Source organism: Hemitrygon akajei, chromosome 5 (genome assembly GCF_048418815.1).
Source record: "Hemitrygon akajei chromosome 5, sHemAka1.3, whole genome shotgun sequence".
Classification (NCBI taxonomy): domain Eukaryota; kingdom Metazoa; phylum Chordata; class Chondrichthyes; order Myliobatiformes; family Dasyatidae; genus Hemitrygon; species Hemitrygon akajei.
Window position 1 is genome coordinate 153,532,382 of NC_133128.1, and position 24,406 is coordinate 153,556,787.

A 24,406-nucleotide genomic window follows, 5' to 3' on the forward strand; every position below is an offset into this window, starting at 1 on the left:
AGACTCACCACTCTGGCTAACAAAATTGCTCCCCATCTCTAAAGGGACACCCCTCTATTCTGAGGCTGTGTCCTCTGGTCTTAGACTCTCCCATCATAGGAAACATCCTCTCCACATCCACTATCAAGGCGTTTCACCATTCAATAGGTTTCAATATGGTCTCCCCTCATTCTTCAGGGGACAATGCCAGGCACAGAGCCATCAAACACTCTTCATATGACAAGCCATTCAATCCTGGAATCATTTTTGTAAAGCTCCTTTAAACTCTCTCCAGTTTCAGCACATCCTTTCAATGATAAGGGGCCCAATCTTGCTCACAATACTCCAAGTGAGGCCTCACCAGTGCTTTATAAAATCCCAACATTCTATCCTTGCTTTTATATTCTAGTCCTCTTGAAATGAATCCGAACATTGCATTTGCCTTCCTCACCACACGCTCAAGTTTCAAATTAACCTTTAGGAAATCCTACACAAGGATTCCCAAATCCCTTTGTGCCTCTTTTGTTTTGTATTTTCTCTCCATTTAGAAAATATTCAACCCTTCCATTTCTTCCACCAAAATGCATAACCATACATTTCTGGACACTGTACTCCACCTGCCATTTCTTTGCACAGTCTGTTTCCTCAAAACTACCTGCCCTTCCACTTATCTTCATATCGTCTGCAAACTTTGCAACAAAGCCATCAATTCACTCATCCAAATTATTGAAATATAATGTTAGAAGAATTGGTCCCAACACGTTTGGTCCTATAATACCATGGGCACGTAGATTGCTAAGCAGCCTCGTGTGGCAACTTTTCAAAAGCCTTCTGAAAACCCAAATACACAACATCAACTGATTTCACTTTTGTTATCATAGCATCCCATCTCCTGTACTCAATACTTTGATTTATGGTCAATGTGCCAAAAGCTTTCTTTACAACTCTATCTACCTGTGATGCCACTTTCAATAAATTGTGGACCTTTATTCCCGATCCCCTTGCTCTATAGCGCTCTTCGGTGCCCTACATTCACTGTGTAAGAACTACCCTGGTGGGCCCTACTAGAGTGCAACACCTCACACTTATCTACGTTAAATTCTATCTGCCATTTTTCACTTCCTCACTATCCACTAATTCCCTAAACTTGGTGTCAACCGCAAGTTTGCTAATCCAGTTAACCACATTATCATCCAGATCATTGATATAGATGACAAACAGCAATGGACCCAACACTGATCCCTGCGGCACACCACTAATCACAGGCCTCCAGTCAGAGAGGCAACCATCTACTACCACTCTTTGACTTCTCCCATAAACACAATGTCTAATCCAATTTACTACCTCATCTTGAATGCTGAGTGAATGAAACTTCCTGACCAACCTCTGACGTGGGACCTTGTCAAATGTCTTGCTAAAGACCATGTAGACAACATCCACTGCCTTGCCTTCATCAACCTTCCTGGTAACTTTCTCAAAAAGCACTATAAAATTGGTTAGACCTGACCTACCATGCACAAAGCCATGCTGACTATTCAAATACTCATGTATCCAGTCCCTCAGAATACTTTCCAATAACTTTCCCACGACTGATGTCAGGCTCACCAGCCTATAATCTCCTGGTTTATTTTTAAGGGCTTTCTTAAACAGCAGAACAACATGAGCTATCATGCAATCCTCCAGTGCCTCACCTGTCGCTAAGGATGATTTTAAAATCTCTGCTAGAGCCCCTGCAATTTCTGCACTCGCCTCCCACAGGATCTGAGGGAGCATCTTGTCAGGCCTTGGGGATTCACCCTAATTTGCCTCAAGACAGCACACACCTCCTCCTTTGTACTCTGTATAGGGTCCATGAAGCGATGCTGTTTTGCCTGTTTTCTATAGACTTTGTATCCATCTCCTGAGCAAATACAGATGCAAAAAATCTGTTTAAGATCTCCCCCATTTCCTTTGGCTTCATGCATGGATTATCATCCTGATCTTCAAGAGGGCCAGTTTTGTCCCTTGCAATCCTTTTGCTCTTAACATATCTGTAGAATCCCTTAGTAACAGGTTACTCCTTCCAGTGGTGCACATGCAGAGGCCATCTAAAGTCTTCTTAAGTCTTCATGTCTTGATCTATCAGATCTCTTAAACCAGAGGTTAGAGTGACACCTGAGCATAGAATATGTGTCCAAGTAGCCAAGTGGAGAAGACAACAATGGGAAAATTCTCCTCCCATCCTAAAAACAATGCATGAGTTGATTGGCCTTATTAGTTGGCATGTGTTTAGAAGATGTAATGATAGCTGAGTAATCGAGATCACATAGATTTCAGGGTCTATCGGACACCCAGTTCAGGGAGAGTTTGATTGACTATGTTGCAAGCTCTAAGGTGCTTTTTTATTTAACAAACTAAATCTTATTCATAATTTTAAAAATTTACAAGAATAAATTATCCAATGCCTTTTCATTCTTTAGATTCACAGTCAAGCTCTCTGTACTGTTCTATTGCATTTGTACACATCAATAGCACTGCTGCCACTAATGTGGTACTCTGGGGTGGTATACTGCTTCTTTCTTCAACCTAAACTCTCCCTCTCCAGGAGGAGAAGATCCTGCACTGTGGCCCTTCCCCAAGATGCTCTCAACCCTCAATATCTCAGCAGCTCAATTCCCACTACAGATTCTCTGGCATTGAATTTACACTTGGCCCACAGCTAGCTGCTTCAGACTACTGCCAGGCAACTGCAGTGGATCATCAGTAGGATGGATCTCCTGCTGTGGAGCTGTTCAATTTCTCCCAGTGTGGCTATCTGCAAACATTGCCACTGAAAGAGGATGTGCTTCGTTGCAGACATGGAAAAGCAGTTCAGAGAAGTGGCAGAACCAACAAGGAGGCTGTAAAAGGAGGACACAAGGGTGGACAGTCGATCAGAATCAAGTTTAATATCACTGGTATATGTCGTGGAGTTTGTTATATGCGGCAGCAGTATATTGCAGTACATAATATCCATCCATGCCGGGTTGAGCACCAAGCTAGACACTCAGCTTCATAAGAAACAAGGGTCAAGTCAGGAACGTTCAAACCATGACCCAGTTAATCTGAAAGGAGACCCATCTTGACACTATGCGCCAGACAAGAACGGCTGACTGTCTGGTGTGACAAGCTATGAAATGAAATATTAAAAACTGTGAATTACAGTAAGAAGTATATAAAGTTAAATAAGTAGTGCAAAAAAAAGTAGTGAGGTAGTGTTCATGAGTTTAATGTCAATTCAGAAATCTGATGGCAGAGAGGAAAAAGCTGTTCCTGAATTGTTCAGTGTGTGCCTTCAGGTTCTTGTACTTCCTCCCTGATGGTTACAATGAGAAAAGGGCATGTCCTGGGTGATAGAGGTCCGTAATAATGCATGCTGCCTTTTTGAAGCATCGCTTCTTGAAGATGTCCTGGATGCTGGGGAGGCTAGTGCCATGATGGAACTATCCATCATAATCTAATTTATACAGACTTTCATGTTGTGAGATTTATGTTATTTAATTTTGTTTTTCTTATTTATTTCAGCCTACATACTTCAATCAACTGTTGGAATGAATAAGGATTCTTTAGGAAGACAATGCATTGCACAGTGTCATAGACTTTGCCTGGATAACCTTTATGCATAAAAAGCAGCCCCTGTTTAATGTGTGAAAATATCTGAAGGACTGTAATATTCTCTTCAGCAACCAGACTGAACTGGAGTAGAGATAGAGTGAATTTTCTGACATATGCTGGCAAGGTGGTCAGTTGTCAGTAGCTCTTATGTTTTATTATATGAGCCTGTGGATTTTCTTCCTTGCCCTATTATTTCACGGTTCCTCTAATGCTTCCAAAGATCATGCTCCAGGTCTTTCCTAGACAATTCTATTGCAGTTGTACAAGGCCTTGGTGAGACCGCACCGAGAATATTGTGTGCAGTTTTGGTCCCCTAATCTGAGGAAAGACATTCTTGCCATAGAGAGAGTACAGAGAAGGTTCACCAGATTGATTCCTGGGATGGCAGGACTTTCATATGAAGAAAGACTGGATCGACTAGGCTTATACTCACTGGAATTTAGAAGATTGAGGGGGGATCTTATTGAAACGTATAAAATTCTAAAGGGATTGTACAGGCTAGATGCAGGAAGATTGTTTCCGATGTCGAGGAAGTCCAGAACGAGGGGTCACAGTTTAAGGATAAAGGGGAAGCCTTTTAGGACCGAGATGAGGAAAAACTTCTTCACACAGAGAGTGGTGAATCTGTGGAATTCTCTGCCACAGGAAACAGTTCAGGCCGGTTCATTGGCTATATTTAAGAGGAAATTAGATATGGCCCTTGTGGCTAAAGGGATCGGGGGTATGGTGAGAAAGCAGGTACAGGGTTCTGAGTTGGATGATCAGCCATGATCATACTAAATGGCGGTGCAGGCTCAAAGGGCCGAATGGCCTACTCCTGCACCTATTTTCTATGTTTCTATATTGATCTGGAGTTTTAGAGACAATTGCATCTGATGGCCAGGTAATCAGCCAAAACTAAATCAAATATTACTTACATTATATTGAGTACATATCTATCCAATATCTTTTCCCAGTTGTACTTATTCTTTTCACACATATAAATTCATAATAAGCATCACTGACAAATGGGAAGTTGTCATGCTTTGATGAAATGGACAGCCTTCATTTTGACTCTTCCCTTGAACCTTTTGTTTAATGATGCAGTCAGAAGCAAATCTATGGACAAGTCTAGGTTTGGGAAGTAGACAGTAAAATTGTCCAAGATTGTTCAGAGACTTGCAGTTTTCATTTTTTTTAGATTTGGGTACCTACTTTGTTTGTGTCAAAATCTTCCTCGCACCACCATCTATTTGTCAAGGTCAAGGAATATTATGAAGTCTCACACTTTGGTGGTCCTTCTGTTAAGAAATTCCTCTGGACTTAATCCTGCAACACTATATGGTGACAAACTGTATGAGAATGAAGTCCAGGTGAAACACTGACTATCCATTTCCCTCCATACATGCTGCCTAACCCACTGAGTTCCTCCAACGCCTTTTGTGTTGCTCTATATTCCGACATCTAGAGTCTCCCTATGAAAAGACATGCAGTGACTATTGAGAAAGAATTAAAGCCTTCCTGCTTGAGCCAGCACTGAGGTAGACAGTCCAACTGCAGCTTCCAAAACTTTAATACATATGTGGCTCACCTTAATATTTGATTGATTCCACTGGGTATGTTGAGAGATCCTTACAAGCACATTTATGGATGAAAAATATATAGAACATAGAACAGTACAACACATGAATAGGCCCTTCAACCTACAATTTTTTGGCAAACTATTTAAATTAATAATCAAATGCCCACTTAAACTAACCCCTTCTGCCTATACAGTGTCCATATCCTTCAATTTCTTCCACATTCATGTGTCTGTCTAAGAACCATTACCTCCACCTTTGGCAGAACACTCCAGGCATCTACTACACTGAGTATATAGAAAAAAAATCTTGCCCTGCACATCTACTTTCAACTTAAACCTTCTTACCTTAAATGCATACCCCATAGTATTAGACATTTCAACCCTGGGAAAAAAGACACTACTCTTTCTATGCCTCTCATAACCTTATAAACCTCTTTTTTTTAAAAACCATCTGTTTATTGCTTTTACGGAATAAAAAGAAAAAAAACAATATATATCATTCATAAGTTAAAAATATAACAAAGTTGAAGAAAAAAAATTGGAAAACAAAAGAAAAAATATATATAAAAAAAAAACGCAACCATCCCACCGTAAAAAAAAAGCAGTCAATTCAGTTCATTACTTTCAACATCTTGAACATTATTCTCCAGGAATAATGAAATATGGAAAAAATGTTCCATATTTCTTGAAATTTGTCAAGTTTGTTTTTTGTAATGTAGCTTATCTTTTCCAGAGCAAGATAAGAAGTCATTCCTTTCAACCATTGTGAGAGTCCACTGGTTGATGGTTTCTTCCATGAATAGGTTATGCAGCGTTTAGCTTCCAAAAAACAAATGTTAAGCAGAGACCTTACATTTTTGGAGGTCACAAAGTCATTTGGATAAATATTCAGAATACATAATTTAGGATTGAGGGGCACCTTTTTCCCAATAATCTGACTAATCAAATCCAGCACCTTCCAGAAACAAATTATCCAGGGGCACTCCCACATACAATGAAACAGAGATCCCTTTTGATGGTTACATTTCATGCAAGTGTCTGGAATGTTGAGGTTAAAATGATGCAATCTGACTGGAGTAATGTACTGTCTGGTTATCCACTTATATTGTAATTCTGACCATTCTTTTTGAGATAGATTCTTATTCAAATCAATTCTCCATGCTTGAAGCATGTTATTCGATGACTCTTTGCATTTGCTTGCAAATGAATTGTATAGTACAGAAACATGTTCCCTAGCTACAGATAAGTTCAGAGTGATGTCTTCTAGGGTAGATAAAGGAGGGAGTTTCAAACTGTAACCTTGCCTGGACATAATAAAACTTCGCAACTGAAGGTATTTTAAAAAGTGTTTTGTTGGAATTCCATATGTGGCCTTGAGTTCTTCAAATGACATAAATGTATTGCCCTTATAAGGATCAGACACCTTTACTATGCCTGGGGTCACCCAAGTTTTAAAACCAGGGTCTGCTCTGCCATGCCTATAGCCATCATTACCAAAGATGGGGGTAAACTGGGATAACTGTGATGTTTCTGCTAAATATGCAACAGCATCATGCCAAATCATTGTTGTATTTTTTTTAAAAGGATTTTTAGTTTGTTTAATCAGTTTTTTTCTTATCTGCTGAATACAAATAAAGATCTAGAGGGATATTGATCAACTGGGATTCCATTGAGACCCAAGTAGGGGAGTGATCCTTAACAAAGTAAAACATTCCTGCTCTAATTTGGGCCGCCCAAAAATACCATATAAGATTTGGTAGCTGTAGGCCGCCTCTATCATACGGCAAATATAGTAGAGAAAGCCTGAGTCTTGGATGTCTATTAGTCCAGATAAAGTTAGAAAAAACTTTCTTTAATAAATAAAAGAAAGATGATAGAGGAGAAAGTGGGATAGATTGAAAAAGGTACAGGAACTTAGGTAAAATTGACATTTTTAGAATGTTTATGTGTCCAATCAGAGATATAGGCAATTTCGACCATCTGTTTATGTTGAATAACTGAGTCTGTGAGAGGATTATAATTAGTTGGGATAATTTCATCAATAGTAGGACTGATTTTAACACCTAAATAAGTAAAACCCTGTACTGGCACCACGAATGGAGTTTGAAATGAGGGATTGAGTCTCTCATCTTTATCCATGAATAATATTACAGATTTATTGTTGTTTATTTTATAGCCTGCAAAAGTACCAAAAGTACTTATCAGGTCAGTTAAGGCAGGTAATATTCGTTTCAAGTTAGAACAAAACAAAATTACATCATCTGCGTACAGGGCTATGTGATGTTCTATATCTCCTATAGTTATTCCTGCTATGGTAGCCTCTTTTCAAATTGCCATAGCAAGCGGCTCAATGGCCAGGATAAACAGGAGGGGAGATAGGGGACAGGCCTGTCTTGTTCCCTTTTGGAGTTTGAAAGGTGCCGAAAAAAGCCCATTAGTTAAAATTTCAGCCTGTGGATTAGAATAAAGAAGCTGTATCCATCGTAAAAATTTCCCCCCTATATCGAATCTTTCTAAAACTTTAAACAAATATTGCCATTCCACTCTGTCAAAAGCTTTCTCGACATCCAGTGACAGAATAGCACTATCAGAGCTTCCAGACTTTTCATAGAGTATATTAAGCACTCTTCAAAAACATGGTTAGATGCCACTAAGTAGATGGCAGTGCCTTAACCATTTGTGTGTTGTAAGGCCACTAGGGCCCCTTCCATCCTTATCAAGGAGAGTGCTAACTTTCTCTCCTTTCATACAACACTTATAGACCTCTTTTACTTCTCCTTTCAGCCTCTGGCACACCAGAGAAAATAATTGAAGTTGAACTCATTATTACATGTGCCCTTTAATCCAAGCAACAACCCAGTAAACCTTTTCTTCAATCTTTCCAAAGCCTCAAAATCATTCCTATAATGGGGAGACCAGAATTGAATGCAAAACTCCAGATGTGGCCTAATTAGATTTTTAGTATAAAGCTGCAACATAGACTCTTGAACTGATTTCTTTGACTAATAAAGGCAAGCATGCCATATGCATCCTTTACCACCCTATCAACCTAGGTAGCCACTTTCAGGGAGCTATGGAGTTGGACCTCAAGATCCCTCGGCATGTCAACAAGGTTAAGGTCTTGGCATTAATACATACTCTCCTATATCTTAACATATATTATCTCCTATATTTGCCTTTGTTTGAGTTGTAAACACTTAGATTTTTTTTACTTCTTAATGCTGAGAATTATTTCTAATGTAGCAAAGTGATTTTTTCCATAATTCACCAGCCAGCTGGAGTGGTCTGTTCTTTGGTGAAGATTGTTTCTCTGTTATGGTCAGCCTGGTGCATCATTTCTTGCAGATACTTCTAGAAGTGACAGGGAGTAGGATCTCCTGCACTTGAAACGCAGAGTCTGAGTCACACAGAATCTCCTCGCCGTGAAACCGTGGTTATTGAATCTCAAAACCAGCTGATGCAAAGGCATCTTCATTGCTGTCTCTGGAAATTTCAAAGTCTTCTGGTACATCTTGAAGACCACAGTCTCATGAGCTCCTCCACCACAATTTCTCAGTATCCCACTTGTTCTGCCTCTGTTTTCTCTCTTTCCCCATTGCACAAACTCAGCCTGCAAGGCAATACTGAGCCTTCTGATGGTGAATTTTGGAGGATGTAACAGATGACCCCCCCCCCCCCCCCGACAAATACTGGATATTACCTTTGGGGCCATGTGGACACTAGAATTCCCACTGAGGACAGCAGGAGCATTTCCCACAAAACTCTTAGAACCCAAGAGATGGATAAGGAAGACTGCAGATGCTGGAATCTAGAACAACAAACAATCTGCTAAATAATCTCAGTGACCAAGAAGTGTCTGCAGAGTAACGCAATGCCCCAAGAAATGGACCTGTTCCTGGACGAGTCAAGTTAAGTACTATTGGAATTTCTTAGGGTCAAAATAATCTGGACTGGTTTAAATCAGTCTAAGGGCATCAGATGAATTTCCTAGACATTTGCCCCATGAATTAATCTGTTTTCTATAAGCATCGTGTTACATTAACCAAAGCGTAATAGGAATGAGCAGCCATGAAACAAGATATTATCCCTTACCCTCCGAGAACTACCCCTCTTTGCAGCATACCTACTAAGATAAGACAGTTGTCAGAGATTGAAGCAGAGAATCACGTGTACTCCCCAAACACAAGGCGCAAAGTGTGAGAACATTTTCTGCCATCCTGCCAAAGAATTTCGGCCTGAAATGTCGACTTTTCCATAGATGCCACCTGGCCCGCTGAGTTCCTCCAACATTTTGTGTGTGTTGCTTGGATTTCTAGCATCTGCAGATTTTCTCTGATTTGTGATTGAACATTTTCTCATGGCCACATGCAAGCAAACATTTGAGTGACACCCTCCCAATTCTGTGTTTTTAAGGGATTCCTGAAACACGTACATGAAAGCTGTCATTCAAAGTAAGTTTAGATGCCTGCACTGTCTGATGATCTCTGTTCAAAAGAAATTCTTCTCCTCGTACAAGTGGGTATCAATGATAACTCGAAAGTTGTGGAGCAAATGTTAATTTGTATTGATTATAATTATCATACAATTGGGAATTATTCAGAGGTCTTGGAAGTTTAGAAAGACAATTACCTTGACATCTAACCCTCCAGAAACAAGTGCATAGCTTAAATTCTGACCTCAAAATGTCAAAGACGTCTCTGCCCTCTCCGACTTTAGCAATGTTAAAATATTGTTATTGAGAAATGGAGCAGTACACAAGCAGGCACACCCCTGCCTGAGATTATAATTGGAAAAATGTTGATGCACTTCACTCAATATTTGTTTCAAAATACAACACAGTAACAGTCCTTTCTACCCAATGAGCCCACAATGCTTAATTACACCCATGTGACCAATTAACCTACCAACCCATACATCTTGAAATATGGGAGGAAACTGGAGCACCCAGAGAAAATGAATGCAGTCATGGGAAGAACATACAAACTCCTTACAGACTGTGGGGGAACTGAACCTGGGTCACTGGCGCAGTAATGGCATCGCAGTAACTGCTAAGCTACCATGCTGCCCGAGTTCTGACATCCCTCATCCCTGCAACAGCAACTGAAGTATGAAGTGACTAACACATTTGTTCAACAGCACATTTGTAGTGAAGTTTTAGTTTCAGCTACAAATGCTCCAAAGATACCTGCACTACAGATTACGAAACACTTTATGTGCCACAGAACATCATTCTCATACTGAACAGAAACACTGGAAGAACTCAAGTTAGTTGAGCAACAATTGTGGAAAGAGAAGCCAGCCATTGTTTCAGGTCAGTAACCCTTTCTCAGAACTGGAGGAAGGATGGCACTAGGGAGAGTGGGTGGTTTTCAGAGCTGGGGGAAAGAGCGAGTTGTAGGGCAAAAGCCCATGTGAAGATAGATTAAAATAGATCAGGTGATAAGGAGCATGATACTGACCATGTAGATAGACATTTTAAAGAAACTGTATTAGACAGAGACACTAGCACGATAATGGGAAACAATTAAGACCAGTTTACTTAAGAATTCAGTGTTCATTCCAGAATTGTTACAAATTGCCTCGAGAGGAGTTATTTCTACTATTTCATATTGGGTCTCACAAACAGGTTACAAAAGGAGTGGAAGTGAGAGTTGAAGTGGCATGCAACAGGAAACTGAGGATCATCCCTGCAAATTGAGTACAGGTGCTCTGCAAAGCGAACACCTGATCTGTATTTAGTTTCTCCAACATAGCAGAAGCCATACTGTGAACAATGAACGCAGTATACTCAACTGAAAGAACTACAAGTGAATCACTGCTTCACGGGATATGATTGTTCAGGACCTGCGTTGGTGGGAAGGGGAGTGGTGGACGGACAAATATTCCATCTCCTCTGATTACATGGGTTGCTTATTTGTCATACCTGCAGTAATTGAAATGCAAGACCAAATTTCTTGTAACAACACAATTTCACAACTTACGGTACAGGGTGTCCAAAACTGATTCATATAAACAGGAACACAGCATCATTTAGTTCTGAATAATAGAGTGCCAATTTCAAGGCCAAGATGGTTTAACTGAGATTGTTTAAAAGGGAAATGGTTTACGTAAATTGGTCAGTATTGCTTAGATACCAGAAAATAGTTCTTTTGCTGGAAAATAGTAAACCATTAATGAAATTATGGCTTTTTTCATATGGCATTCCTTCAAGCAAAAACAGGGAGCTGTTTTAGACTGAGTGCAGTTAAATACTGCATCAAATTCTCAGGTTCAGGGTAATATGGATTAATTTTATTTGCCTTCAGGCTAGAGGTATCAGAGGTACATTTCCCAGATTAATTTCCCCATGATCCCCACCCCCTATCAAGCTGAATTTTTCATCAGACCCATGAAAGCACATGGGTGCAAAGTATTTCGGATTAAGTGCAAGGCATTTCAGCTGTGTAGCTCAGTCTGGATAAATGGACCAGAACATCATATGCAATCTATCATTAACTAAATCTTTCAACACACAATTATGTATCTAATTTTGTTATAGAAGGCAGTTCAAGACCATAAAAATCAACACAAATTGCACCAGCAACAATCGATATGAGTGTAATCTATTGTCTGACATTCACTATGACTTCTATTGGACAACAAACCAAAATTGGAATAAGAAAATGAAAGGCTAGAAACTCCAAATTGATCAGGCAGTATCTATAGACTAAGAAACTGAGTTAATGTTTCAGGCCAATAAAAGACATTAGCTCTTATTGTGAAATATCATTTCTTTTTCACTTTCCACAGATGCAGCCTGATTTGATGAGTATTTCCAGCATCTTCTAATAACTGACCGGAATATGCTGGTCTAAAGGAAAAACAGAACTACAAATCCTATTGTGGGGTTGGTTCAATCTTTGATAGCTTAATATGCCAATGCAGCTATGAAGCCATGGAAGAAAAAGCTTTCTATTACATGTATGTGGTATAGGTGACGCCTGTATTACCACTGTTTGGATAATGGAAACTCACCTTTACTGAATTCACAAATCCCTATCCAAAATATTAAAATATGGAATACAATTCACTTTCATTTAAAAAGTAAATAAACAAAAATTAAGCAACACACACAAAATGCTGGTGGAACACAGCAGGCCAGGCAGCATCGATAGGGAGAAGCAATGTCGACGTTTTGGGCCGAGACCCTTCGTCAGGACTAACTGAAAGGAAAGATAGTAAGAGATATGAAAGTAGGAAGGGGAGGGGAAATGCAAAATGACAGGAGAAGACAGGAGGGGGTGGGGTGAAGCTGAGAGCCAGAAAGGTGATAGGCAAAAGGAATACAGAGCTAGAGAAGGGAAAGGATCATGGGACGGGAGGCCTAGGGAGAAAGAAAGGGGGAGAGGAACACCAGAGGGAGATGGAGAACAGGCAGAGTGATGGGCAGAGAGAGAAAGAAAAAAAGGGGGGGAACAAATTAAAACTAAATATATCAGGGATGGGGTAAGAAGGGGAGGAGGAGCATTAACGGAAGTTAGAGAAGTCAATGTTCATGCCATCAGGTTAGAGGCTACCCAGCCGGTATATAAGGTGTTGTTCCTCCAACCTGAGTGTGTCTTCATCTTGACAGTAGAGGAGGCCATGGATAGACATATCAGAATGGGAATGGGATGTGGAATTAAACTGTGTGGCCACTGGGAGATCCTGCTTTCTCTGGCGGACAGAGTGTAGGTGTTCAGCGAAACGGTCTCCCAGTCTGCGTCGGGTCTCACCAATATATAAAAGGCCACACCGGGAGCACCGGACGCAGTATACCACACCAGCCGACTCACAGGTGAAGTGTCGCCTCACCTGGAAGGACTGTCTGGGGCCCTGAATGGTGGTGAGGGAGGAAGTGTAAGGGCAGGTGTAGCACTTGTTCCGCTTGCAAGGATAAGTGCCAGGAGGGAGATCGGTGGGAAGGGATGGGGGGGGGGGGGGGGATGAATGGATAAGGGAGTTGTGTAGGGAGTGATCCCTGCGGAAAGCAAAAAGAGGTGGGGAGGGAAAGATGAGCTTGGTAGTGGGATCCCGTTGGAGGTGGCAGAAATTACGGAGAATTATACGTTGGACCTGGAGGTTGGTGGGGTGGTAGGTGAGGATAAGGGGAACCCTATCCCGAGTGGGGTGGTGGGCGGATGGGTTGAGGGCAGATGTGCGGGAAATGGGAGAGATGTGTTTAAGAGCAGAGTTGATGGTGGAAGAAGGGAAGCCCCTTTGTTTATAAAAGGAGGACATCTCCTTCGTCCTGGAATGAAAAGCCTCATCCTGAGAGCAGATGCAGCGGAGATGGAGGAATTGTGAGAAGGGAATAGCATTTTTGCAAGAGACAGGGTGGGAAGAGGAATAGTCCAAGTAGCTGTGAGAATCTGTAGGCTTATATTAGATATCAGTGGATAGGCCGTCTCCAGTTTTAACTTTTTTTTTCAATTCAAGTTTCTGGACACATGCAGACAATGCAGCTTTGCATTATGAAATAGCATGATATGGAACACAAGCCCCCCCTCCCCCCCACTTCCTTCCATCCCATTAATATGGGAATTGCCTGTATAGTGTATATAAATTGATAGCCTTCCCATTTCACCATGGTCTATATTGTTCCTATCATGAATAATCATGATAAACTCTTACCCCTTTGAAGAAATCATTTATTTAGAAATATAATACATCAGTAAAAAGGTCAGCTTCTGCAACCTTCAAAATATTGTTTTAGTATTAGTTAACATCATACAATCTATTTTCCATTTTGAATTCCTTCTTCTTTTGAAGACTTGCACGTAAATTTGTTTATTACAGTCAAAATGTTTAAATTTACTTTCTTGAGTTTAACAAGGAAAAGGAGCAAGCTATTTCACCAGTGGATACATAAATCATGTTGTCCATATGTCCAGCAAGGGTAACTGGTAAGTGCAAACCAAAGCCAATTTTACGACACTGAGGCAGCAGTTGAGATGGGCTATTGGTGAAACAAACAAAAATCAAACTAAGGTCCTTTTTGATTTGTGTATAGCTCTGGCGGCTAACTAGTTAAGCATATGAGGGATATTTATTTATTTGTTTAGAGATATAGCACAGAACAGGCTCTCTGCACCACCCAGCAACCCACCTATTTAACACTAGCCTAATCATAGGACAATTTAAAATGACCTATTAACCAGTATGTCTTTGGACTGTAGGAGGAAACTAGAGCACCAGCAGGAAAGCCACAGGGAGAAAGTACAATGTCCTTACAGATGCCACTGAAATTGAATTCTGAACTTTTGACACCCCGAGCTGTAATAGCATTGCACCAATTGCCAGGCTACCGTGGTGCCCATGGTATGTAAATTTCTAGGAGAAACCAGTGGGCCTGAAAATAAATTGAAAGGACATACAACATTGCAGATGGGTCCCCTTCTTCAACATTTCAGGAGAATAACTGAAAATTTTATTGTTACTATTTGTATCTGTCATAAGCCAACAACCTTATCCTGCTTGGCTAGTAAATTCAACTTCCCACTTTATTTTGGTTAAAGCTTTTGTTAAGAATTAATGTTGATATTTTCCAAATCTACAAAACTCTTTTCCATTTTTCAAATGTTTATAGAGAACGTTTCAATACAACTTTGACACAAACCTCAACCTACATAACAAACATTTTAAAATAAAGCAATATTTCATAGTCTTCACAGCAGAAAAATATGATGATGCATAACACTAAATGTACAGTACAATATTCTTTTTCACATTAAAATGTATGTAAAAGCTGGTACCTATATAACTTATTGAAGAAAAATATAAAGAAAAGTGCATGCCAATCATGACTTTGCAGTCCGTGCTGCTTTCTTTAGTTTTAAATGAGTTGCAAACGTAAGAATAAAGGCAGTTACAGGAATGTTAGAAATATCACATTGATATGATTTTCCTTGAACTATTTTATTGTAGTACGTACCATAAAACTGGGTGCTTTGAATAGCTAGTGCTGCATTTTCAAATGCTGTATAAAGGTTCTAATAGTATGTTCAGTATCATCCAGGGAAATAAATGAGTTGTTATCTCCAAAATGCAAAAATTTTGACTCCATAACAAGCCACTGGGACTGGTTTAGGAACTAAGTAAATGTTCGATTCTCCTTTCGATTTTCCTTCTCCTGTATTTCCTGAAGACTTTGCTTGGAATTCATCTCTGCACTTTCATTTCCTGACTTGCTCAGTCCACATGAGATACAAGCAGTATGAATCTGTTTCATGTTCTCCAGCACCTCATTCTTAGCATTTTTCAGTAAGTCCCCCTGGCCCTGCATATGTCAAAGGATTAGGGTTATATGCATTCACTAATATCTTAAAATGTTTATAAACATATTTATCTGCCACATTTGCTCCAATAAAGTCATTGATATACTTTAATCCATGCCAAAATATATTAAAAACATTAATATCTGGCAAAACATATACAAAAGAGCCTTGTAGTAAAAAAGGTCTATATGTTCAGTTTTCTGATATAATCATTTTATATCACAACACAACTCAGAAATACTTCAGGATGGCATTTCTAGCTTTCAACAAGAATGACATAATCGATGTTCCTCTAAATGTACCTGCTCGAAGACCAAAGGATTAATTGAGTGTGAATATTTTACGAATGTAGCTTAATTTCAAAACATTTGCAACAAGTATCCAAAAGACTCGTAAAATAGGCACTTTTTTAGCAAGCTGATTAAATTGTTTACATCAATTTCTAGTGTATTTTTGAGAAAAACATTTAACAAGATGGCTAGCTTGTTAAAATTGTATACACAAGCTATCCCACACATACATAAATTGATGATAAATTGTTATGGGGACAGTGCAGATCCCTTCTGTTCAGAGCTTGATACAATGTGTATTTCCAAATGAAAGTGGATGATATGTATGGTGTGTATCAGTGTGGTATTGTATTAGCTCAAGGTTAGCATTGTATGTCAACAGTGATATAAAACTGGCTCTCATCTATGAATTTTAACAGATCTTCAATAAACGTACAGAAGTGCATGGCTATTATCAGTCTTCTGTGAACTAAGCAGAAAGAGAATGGGAAGGTTTTCTGCATGACTCTCCACTGCTTCTCTTTCACTGTTGACCTACCATACTCCTGGCTCGGCAAGTGCAGTCTTAGTCATTTCACACATCATATCTCTGAGCCCAATAACAGCACTGGGCTACTACTTCTCGCCATCAATCAAAAGTGACCTTGAATTGGCATAAACTGCTTTAAATATCAGAATTTATATCTTCAACTGTCTGCAGCTTGTCATTTGCCTTATGTGGAATTTTCTGAGCCCACTATATTACTTTTCTTCAATCTAAAATATATTTTATGAAAAATATGTAAAATTGAGCATTTCCAGTTTAATTAGATATTTAACAATACTAAATCAAATGAAGGGCCTTCAAGCTTAAACATTAAATGTTACTCCCTTTACAAATATTACCTATTCTGCTGTTTCCATCATTTTCCATTACATTTCAAGTCTGCAGTATTTTGATTACTGATTTATTATTTAAAAATACTAATACTATTATCGTCCATGCTTAAAGGTAAAGCAGATGGATTGCATTTTTATACTTCTGAATTGTTTGTCAGTTTTTTTGTGAATATTTATTAAGATCAAGGATACTGTTGAACAAAGAAATAGCTACTCCAGCCATCCGGAGTCCATTTAACCACAAGCAGGTAATGGACAAAGTTCCCTTCTCTCTGTCACAATAAATCACTAAGTTGTTTTATTATTGTCCCATGTACCAAGAGAGAGAGAAAAGCTTGTCTTATATGCCATCCATTCATTCATTACAATAGTGCATTAAGGTAGTACAAAGCTTAACAATAACATAATGAAGAATATTGTGTAACAACTACAGAGAAAGTACACTGCAGGACAATAAAGTGCAAGGTCAGGTAGAGTGTGAGGTCAAGTCCACCTTGTTATATTGAAGAACTGCTCAATAGTCTTACAATAGTGGGATAGAAGCGGTCCTCGAGCCTGGTGGTACTCACTTTCAAGCTTTTGTATCTTCTGCCCAAAGGAAGGAGGGAGGGAGAAGAGAGAATGAATGACTGGAGTGAGTAGGATCATTGATTATACTGGCTGCTTTATTGAGCAGCAAGAAATGCAAATAGGGTCCAAAAAAGGATGCTGACCTGTGTCCACAACTCTCTACAGTTTATTGCAGTCATGGGCAAAGCAGTTGCCACACCAAGCACCACTCATATACTAAGATGCTTTCTATGGTGCACCGATAAAAATTAGTGACAATCAAAGGGGCCGCCCCAAATTTCTTTAGTTTCCTGAGGAAGTAGAGGTCCTGTATTCTTCTTTAGCATCAGTGTGGTTGGACCAGGACAGGGTGATTTTCACTCCTAGAAACTCGAAACTCTCAACCATCATGTCAGGAGGATGTTATGAGAATGCAGGGTGACTTGGACAGGTTGGGTGAGTGGGCAAATATATGGCAGATGCAGTTTAATGTGGATAAATGTGAGGTTATCCACTTTGGTGGCAAGAACAGGAAGGCAGATTACTATCTAAATGGAGTCAAGTTAGGAAAAGGGGAAGTACAATGAGATCTAGGTGTTCTTGTACATCAGTCAATGAAAGCAAGCATACAGGTACAGCAGGCAGTGAAGAAAGCTAATGGCATGCTGGCTTTTATAACAAGAGGAATTGAATATAGGAGTAAAAAGGTCCTTCTGCAGCTGTACAGGGCCCTGCTGAGACCCCACCTGGAGTATTGTGTGCAGTTTTGGTCTCCAAATTTGAGGAAGGATATTCTTGCTATTGAGGGAGTGCAGCGTAGGTTCACAAGGGTAATTCCCGGAATGGTGGAACTGTCATATGTTGAAAGATTGGAGCGGCTGGGCTTGTATACACTGGAATTTAGAAGGATGAGAGGGGATCTGATTGAAATATATAAGATTATTAAGGGATTGGACACACTGGAGGCAGGAAGCATATCCCCGCTGATGGGTGAGTCCAGAACTAGAGGCCACAGTTTAAGAATAAGACGTAGGCCATTTAGAACAGAGATGCAGGAAAACTTTTTCACCCAGAGAGTGGTGGATATATGGAATGCTCTGCCCCAGAAGGCAGTGGAGGCCAAGTCTCTGGATGCATTCAAGAGAGAGTTAGATAGAGCTCTTATAGATAGCGGGGTCAAGGGATATGGGGAGAGGGCAGGAACGGGGTACTGATTGTGTATGATCAACCATGATCACAGTGAATGGCGGTGCTGGCTAGAAGGGCCAAATGGCCTACTCCTGCACCTACTGTCTATTGTCTATCTCAACTTCAGCACCATTGATATAAACAGAGCATGTACACCATTTCACTTCCTGAAGTCAATGACATGCTCTTTTGTTTTGTTGAACTTGGAGGAAAGATTGTTGTCATGACACCATAACAACTAGGCTCTCTATCTCAGGTTGAATGGCAAGTCAGGTGAAGTAGATGTAAACTATATTTTGGGGAAACATAGCACACAGCACTCCCTAAGTTTTCTCTCAGTTTCACTTTTAGTTAATCAACTTTGTTCTCAGTGGTGTGGCTGTTACCTAGTAGTATGTTGGAGAGGGGTTACTTGAACCCACACTGTTTCAGCCTCATCAAAGGTCCAGTCCTTTTACCATACTTCTGAGATAATTAACTGCATCAGATCAGTCCAATAACATACTTCACCTAATCTTAAATGTTTGAAATTGTACTCCTTAAATCATAGTCCGGCGCAGTCTATGTCTCTTGTTACTGAGGTACTCAGTGGCAAGGCCTATGCTGGATGAAGCAAAGCCACTGCTGAGACTACCATATGTCTAGCCAGTTGGCTGAAGGATGGAGAGGCAGGACAATTAGACCCAAACTATGGAAAGTGTGCAAACATGGGGAGAGTACAGTGGAGTCAGAGGAAGGAGGGGAAAGGGATGGCAGACTACACAGACCATTGTGTGCTATGTGCATATAGTGCTCAGATGGATAGCATGGAGGGTTCCACCTTAGGAGGTGAAAAATAAGTGAACTGCAAATAAATACAAACATTTAAGTATTTCAAAATTGCAATAATTTGAGAAATTAACACCCAGATGGAAAAGACTTAATGTTAATCTGATTGGATTAAATCTAATATTATTTATTTTTATATATTTCATTATGGAAAAAGAAAGAAAATATATCGTAGCTTCCATTCTTCCTTTCTTCACCCTTACTGCCAACCTAATTCCTAATGTCCTTGTGAAAAAATTTAAATAACAATTCCACCAAGTACTATGAACTCTTCAGGTGTTCACCACGAGAAAAAACAATACTCAATTTGTTGCATATTAGACATGATTACTTAAGATCATCACAGTTTATCTAGTTATTACAGTACCTTCAGTACGGTGATATTCCATGCAAAACTTTCAAATGCTCTATTTAACTTAGTTCCCTTTAATCCCTCTTTTCTTCCTAAATTATGAAGGTCCTCATGCAACTGAAGTCCTGTTGAAAACATGAGAACATAAAAACACATCTTAGTGACATTCAAGTTTATGTTGCTATTGCTTTTTGAGATACTAACAAAATAATTAAACTTTCAATTGCTTGGGGTGAGTAAATGATAATTTTAGTATATATATATTTTTAAATGAATATGATTTTCATTAGCTCATATTAAAACTTTGTACGTTATAAAGTTTCAATAAATTCGATGGTGACAGTGGAAGGATCTGTATTCTCTGCATTTTCCATTTATTACACATGGTTTTTCCTTGTGTTGCTGATGCTAATTTATGCATAATTTTCCCATTGTGAAAAAAACACTCAACTGAGAACACTCAGATTAATTGTACATAGTGATCTGAGAATTAATTTCCTTTACATGAGTCACTTGTGGAATAGCACACAGAAATCCAAAAGAAATGTCTTGGCACTAGTACCTAATCTCTACTATCAAGTCTGCTCCACCATTCCATTATAGCTGGTTTATTATCCCTCTCAACCCCATTATACTGCCTCCTCCCTGTAACCTTTCATACCCTTACTATCAAGAACCTATCAACCTCTGCTTTAAATATACCCAATGACTTGGGACTCCACAGCCAGCTAGAGTAATGAATTCCACATAGTCACACCTCTGGCTAATGAAATCCCTCTTCATATCTTTCCCTAATGGACATCCTTCTATTCTGAGTCTGTATCCACTGGTCCAAGACCACCCTCCCCCACACTATAGGAAACATCCTTTCCATATCTAGTCTACCTAGGTCTTTGAATATTCAATATGTTTCAGTGAGAAACATGTTTTAAACACCCTGAGCCATCAAATGCTACTCACTAACCCTTTCATTTCTGGAATAATTCTCATGAATCTCCTCTGCACTCTCTCCAATACCAACACACCCCTTCTTAGATATGGGGCCCAAAACTACTCATAGTACTCCAAACATAGTCTGACCAATGCTTTATAAAGCCTCAGCATTATATCCTTACTTCTATATTCTAATTCTCTTAAAGTGAATGTTAACATTGTACTTGCCTTCCTCAGCACCACTGGACTGCAAGTTAACCTTTACAGAAGCATGCACGCGGTCTCCCAAGTCACTTTGCACCTCGGTTTCTGTATGACCATGTAATTCCTTACACTGTTTTTCATATGCCACTTCTTTGCCAATTCTCCTAATCTATCTAATTCATTTTACAGGCTTCCTCCTTCCTCATCACCACCTATCTCTGTATCATCTGCAAACTTGACCACAAAGTTATTAATTCTGTCATCCAGATCACTGACAAATAACATGCAAAGAAGGAGTCCCAGTACCGTCCCCTATGGAACACCACTAGTCACCAGCAGCCAACAAGAGAAGGTCCCTTCTATTCCCATTCTTTGCCTCCTGCCAATCAGCCAATCTTCTATCTATGTTAGTACCTTTCCTCTAATACCATGAGCTCTGATCTTGTTTAGTAGCCTCATGAGTGACACCTTGTCAAAGGCCTTCTTAAAATCCAAGTAAAAACATCGACTTTGTCTTTTCTGCCTATTATTTCCTCAAAGAGTTCCAACAGATTTGTCAGACAAGGAAACCCCTTTAGGAAACCATGTGACCTTAGCCTACTTTATCATGCACATCTAGGTACCCTGAAACCTCATCCTTAATAATGGGCTCCAACATCTTTCCAACCACTGAAGTCAGGCTAACTGGCCTATAGTTTTTTTTTCTTTTGCCTCCCTCCCTTCTTTAAGAGTGGAGTGACATTTGCAATTTTAGTATTCTCACGGAAATCCAGTGACAAGGAGCTTCAGGCACAAATTGAAATCCCTTTGTTTGTGTCTGGGAAGAGTAGGATATACCAGGGAGCCTCAGAGATGCCATGGTCACAAGCATCTTCAAGAAGAGAGACAAATTTATCTGTGGCCCAACTACCCAGGACATTGCTGTCTGCCACAGAGAGTCATTGCCAGGTTGTCTTTAACCATCTCTTTCCACTGGCCAAATTTTCAGCATTCAGCATGGCTCCTGGAAAACATGGATCGTTTCTTGTGTTGAAGCAGCCACCTCTTAGTGGTATTGTTAAAAGTCACCATTACCTTCAATGCACAAGCATTACCTATGGTCAATTTTCGTAATGGGTATATGAATATCAAGACCTCCAATCAGGTACAAAAATCATAGTGTATCAGGCTGTAGTGGTCTCTGTCACCCTATGCATTTTTCAGGCTTTGACTACCAACAGTAATAGTTTAAGCTTTGGAAAGATGCAAACAAAACTGTCCAGGAAAAATTCTCCAATTGCATTGAAAAGATATGCTAACTAATGTGAATCTCCTCTCCCAGGCCCACATCCCCAGCATTGAGATCCTGGTTATGGCCATTCAGCCACATCAATCATATGCCCAACACCAGGTTTCTAAAACAGACACTTTATTTCAAAGCTTCTTTCAGGAGAAGATTCCCAAGCAAAAAGAAGAACAGATTGAAGGATGCTATCAAAGTGTCATTGAAAATGTGCAACATCCCTACTGGCAGAAGTTTGTAATGTCTCAGAGACATGATACCTCCAAGGTCATGATGAAGGACATTACACCTTGTTCCTAACTCAAGTTACACTTGCACCAATATCTTGCCATACATATATTCAGCGGCTGTTTCTTCAACAGAGTTGACCTTGTTTGTTGCCAAGTACATTGTATTCAACTGATAAATCAAATCTGACACTGTCTTTATCTCAGCACAGCTCATCTCATGCACGTTATGAATGTCTGATGTCCTCCTCATTATGTGTTGTTTGTAGGGATGACCTTGCAATCCACACTGCACATGTTTATTTCCCATGCACATAGCATTCCTGCTAGCAGCTGCAATACTTGCAATATCTAAGCCAACTCAGCTGTACTTCCTTCTTAGAACATGATGCTGTGCAGCACAGTACAGGCCCTTCAGTCCACTCTGTTCTGCCAACCTATACAAACATACACCACAGTCCATCTAACCCTTCCATCCTAAACACCCAATAACCCTCCATATTTCCCACATCCAAGTCTCTTAAATGTCCCTATTGTATTAGCCTCTACCACCACCCCGGCAGTACATTCCAGAACATATCACGCTGTATAGAACATCAACCTCTCACATCTCCTCTAAACTTTCCTCCACTCACCTTAAAATTTTAGTTGTATATCCTTCTTTCTGTTGGCTCTCCAACAGCTCTGGCCTGACTTTGGATAGTTCTATTACTTTGCACTTTCTATAGTTAACTCTGCTATGCATAGCAGCCCCTCCCTCAGGAAGTTCTGACAAACAACTCCATCAGTTCTGCAAAATCTACAGTTACCTGCTGAAAGTCTGACCCCATCAAAAAATTAAGTAATGCTGCTGTTTGCATGTAATGAAGTGGTTAAAAATACAGTGCTTAATTTTTGATTGGGTTGCCATGTGCCTTCCCCAGAGTCTCATATGAAGGCTTTACTGTATGGTAGAATTCTCTTGCCTTGTGTCTAAAGAGACACAACAACATTAATTCTTTCATCTGTGCTGATTTATCTGCTGCAACCTGCTCATTTTATAGCATTTTCTCTTCATTGCCTCAGCTAAATGAGTAGAATTATTTGCTGGAAATTCACCATCTCAGATGTCTTTACTTCTTCCACATTGTACTGTCTCTATTGAATCACACATCTCATTGAGTCTTGGTGCATTGTCTACTGCTTTTTCAGTTTTCAGATACAGTGTCAATACTTCATAGATTCATTTACCAGCAATTCTAATGTCATGTCTCAGCATTTTCTTTAAACTACTGGAAGACAGGTGGCAAGACTTCAACTAACAAGGCAAAATTACTTTACTTTTATCAAACATAAAATTGCGCAAAGCAACTTTTTCAATAGTGGCTTTATCTGTTGAGGACAGATTCTGGAACCTTCCACTGAGGTTATGCATCAACAATACACAAGAAAGGCTCTAAGAATATGCCAGGAAATTAGACTAATAAGTTTAACATCAATAGTGGGAAAGTTATTGCAAGGTATTCTAAGGGACCAGATATATAGTATTTGGATAGACAGGGACTAATTAGGGAGATAGTCAACATGGCCTTGTGTGTAATAGGTCATGTATAACCAATCTTATAGAGTTTTTTTAAAGAAATTACCAGGAAATTGATGGAGGCAAGGCAGTGGATGTTGTCTACATGGACTTTAGAAAGGCCTTTGACAAGGTCCTGCATGGGAGGTTGGTCAACAAAACTCAGTCACTTGGCATTCCATGTGAAATAGTAAACTGGATAGACGTTGGCTTCACGGAAGAAATCTACAGAGTGGTTGTAGATGGTTGCCTCTTTGACTGGAGGCCTGTGACTAGTGGAGTGCTGTAGGATTCAGTGATGTTTGTATTTATATCAACGACTTAGACGGTTATGTGGCAAACTACATCAGCAAATTTGCAGATGACACCTAGATTGGCGATAAAGTGGTCAGCAAAGACTATCACAGCTTGTAGCAGGATCTGAACCAGACGGAAAATAGCAGATGAAATTTAATGCAGACAAGTGTGAGGCATTGCATTTGAGGATCAATTAGGGTAGGTCTTATAATGGTGAGTGGTAGGGCACTCAGGATGTGCAGTAGAACAGAGTGATCTGGGAATACTGATCCATAATTCCTTGAAAGTGATATCACAGGTAGATAGGGTTGTAAAGAAAGCTTTTAGCACAACGGCCTTCATAAATCAATG

The 24,406-nt window shown here is 39.7% G+C and overlaps 1 protein-coding gene and 1 non-coding gene across 3 annotated transcripts in view; both read right to left on the reverse strand.

Moving 5' to 3' along the window:
• Positions 1 to 7,801: 7,801 nt before the first annotated feature.
• LOC140728656 (U6atac minor spliceosomal RNA) lies at positions 7,802 to 7,928 on the reverse strand. The gene has a single exon (XR_012099141.1). It is a non-coding gene; the product is annotated as a U6atac minor spliceosomal RNA (small nuclear RNA).
• Positions 7,929 to 13,830: 5,902 nt separating this feature from the next.
• Positions 13,831 to 24,406, reverse strand: part of LOC140728338 (inactive phospholipase C-like protein 1) — a 315,913-nt gene continuing 305,337 nt past the window's right edge. For both annotated transcript variants that reach the window (XM_073046922.1, XM_073046923.1), the window contains 2 exons: positions 19,570 to 19,679; positions 13,831 to 15,470 (listed from right to left, as the gene is read on the reverse strand). In XM_073046922.1, the coding sequence (XP_072903023.1) occupies positions 15,285 to 15,470; positions 19,570 to 19,679 (296 nt within the window). In that variant the 3' untranslated portion in view covers positions 13,831 to 15,284. The remainder of the gene's footprint in view (positions 15,471 to 19,569; positions 19,680 to 24,406) is intronic.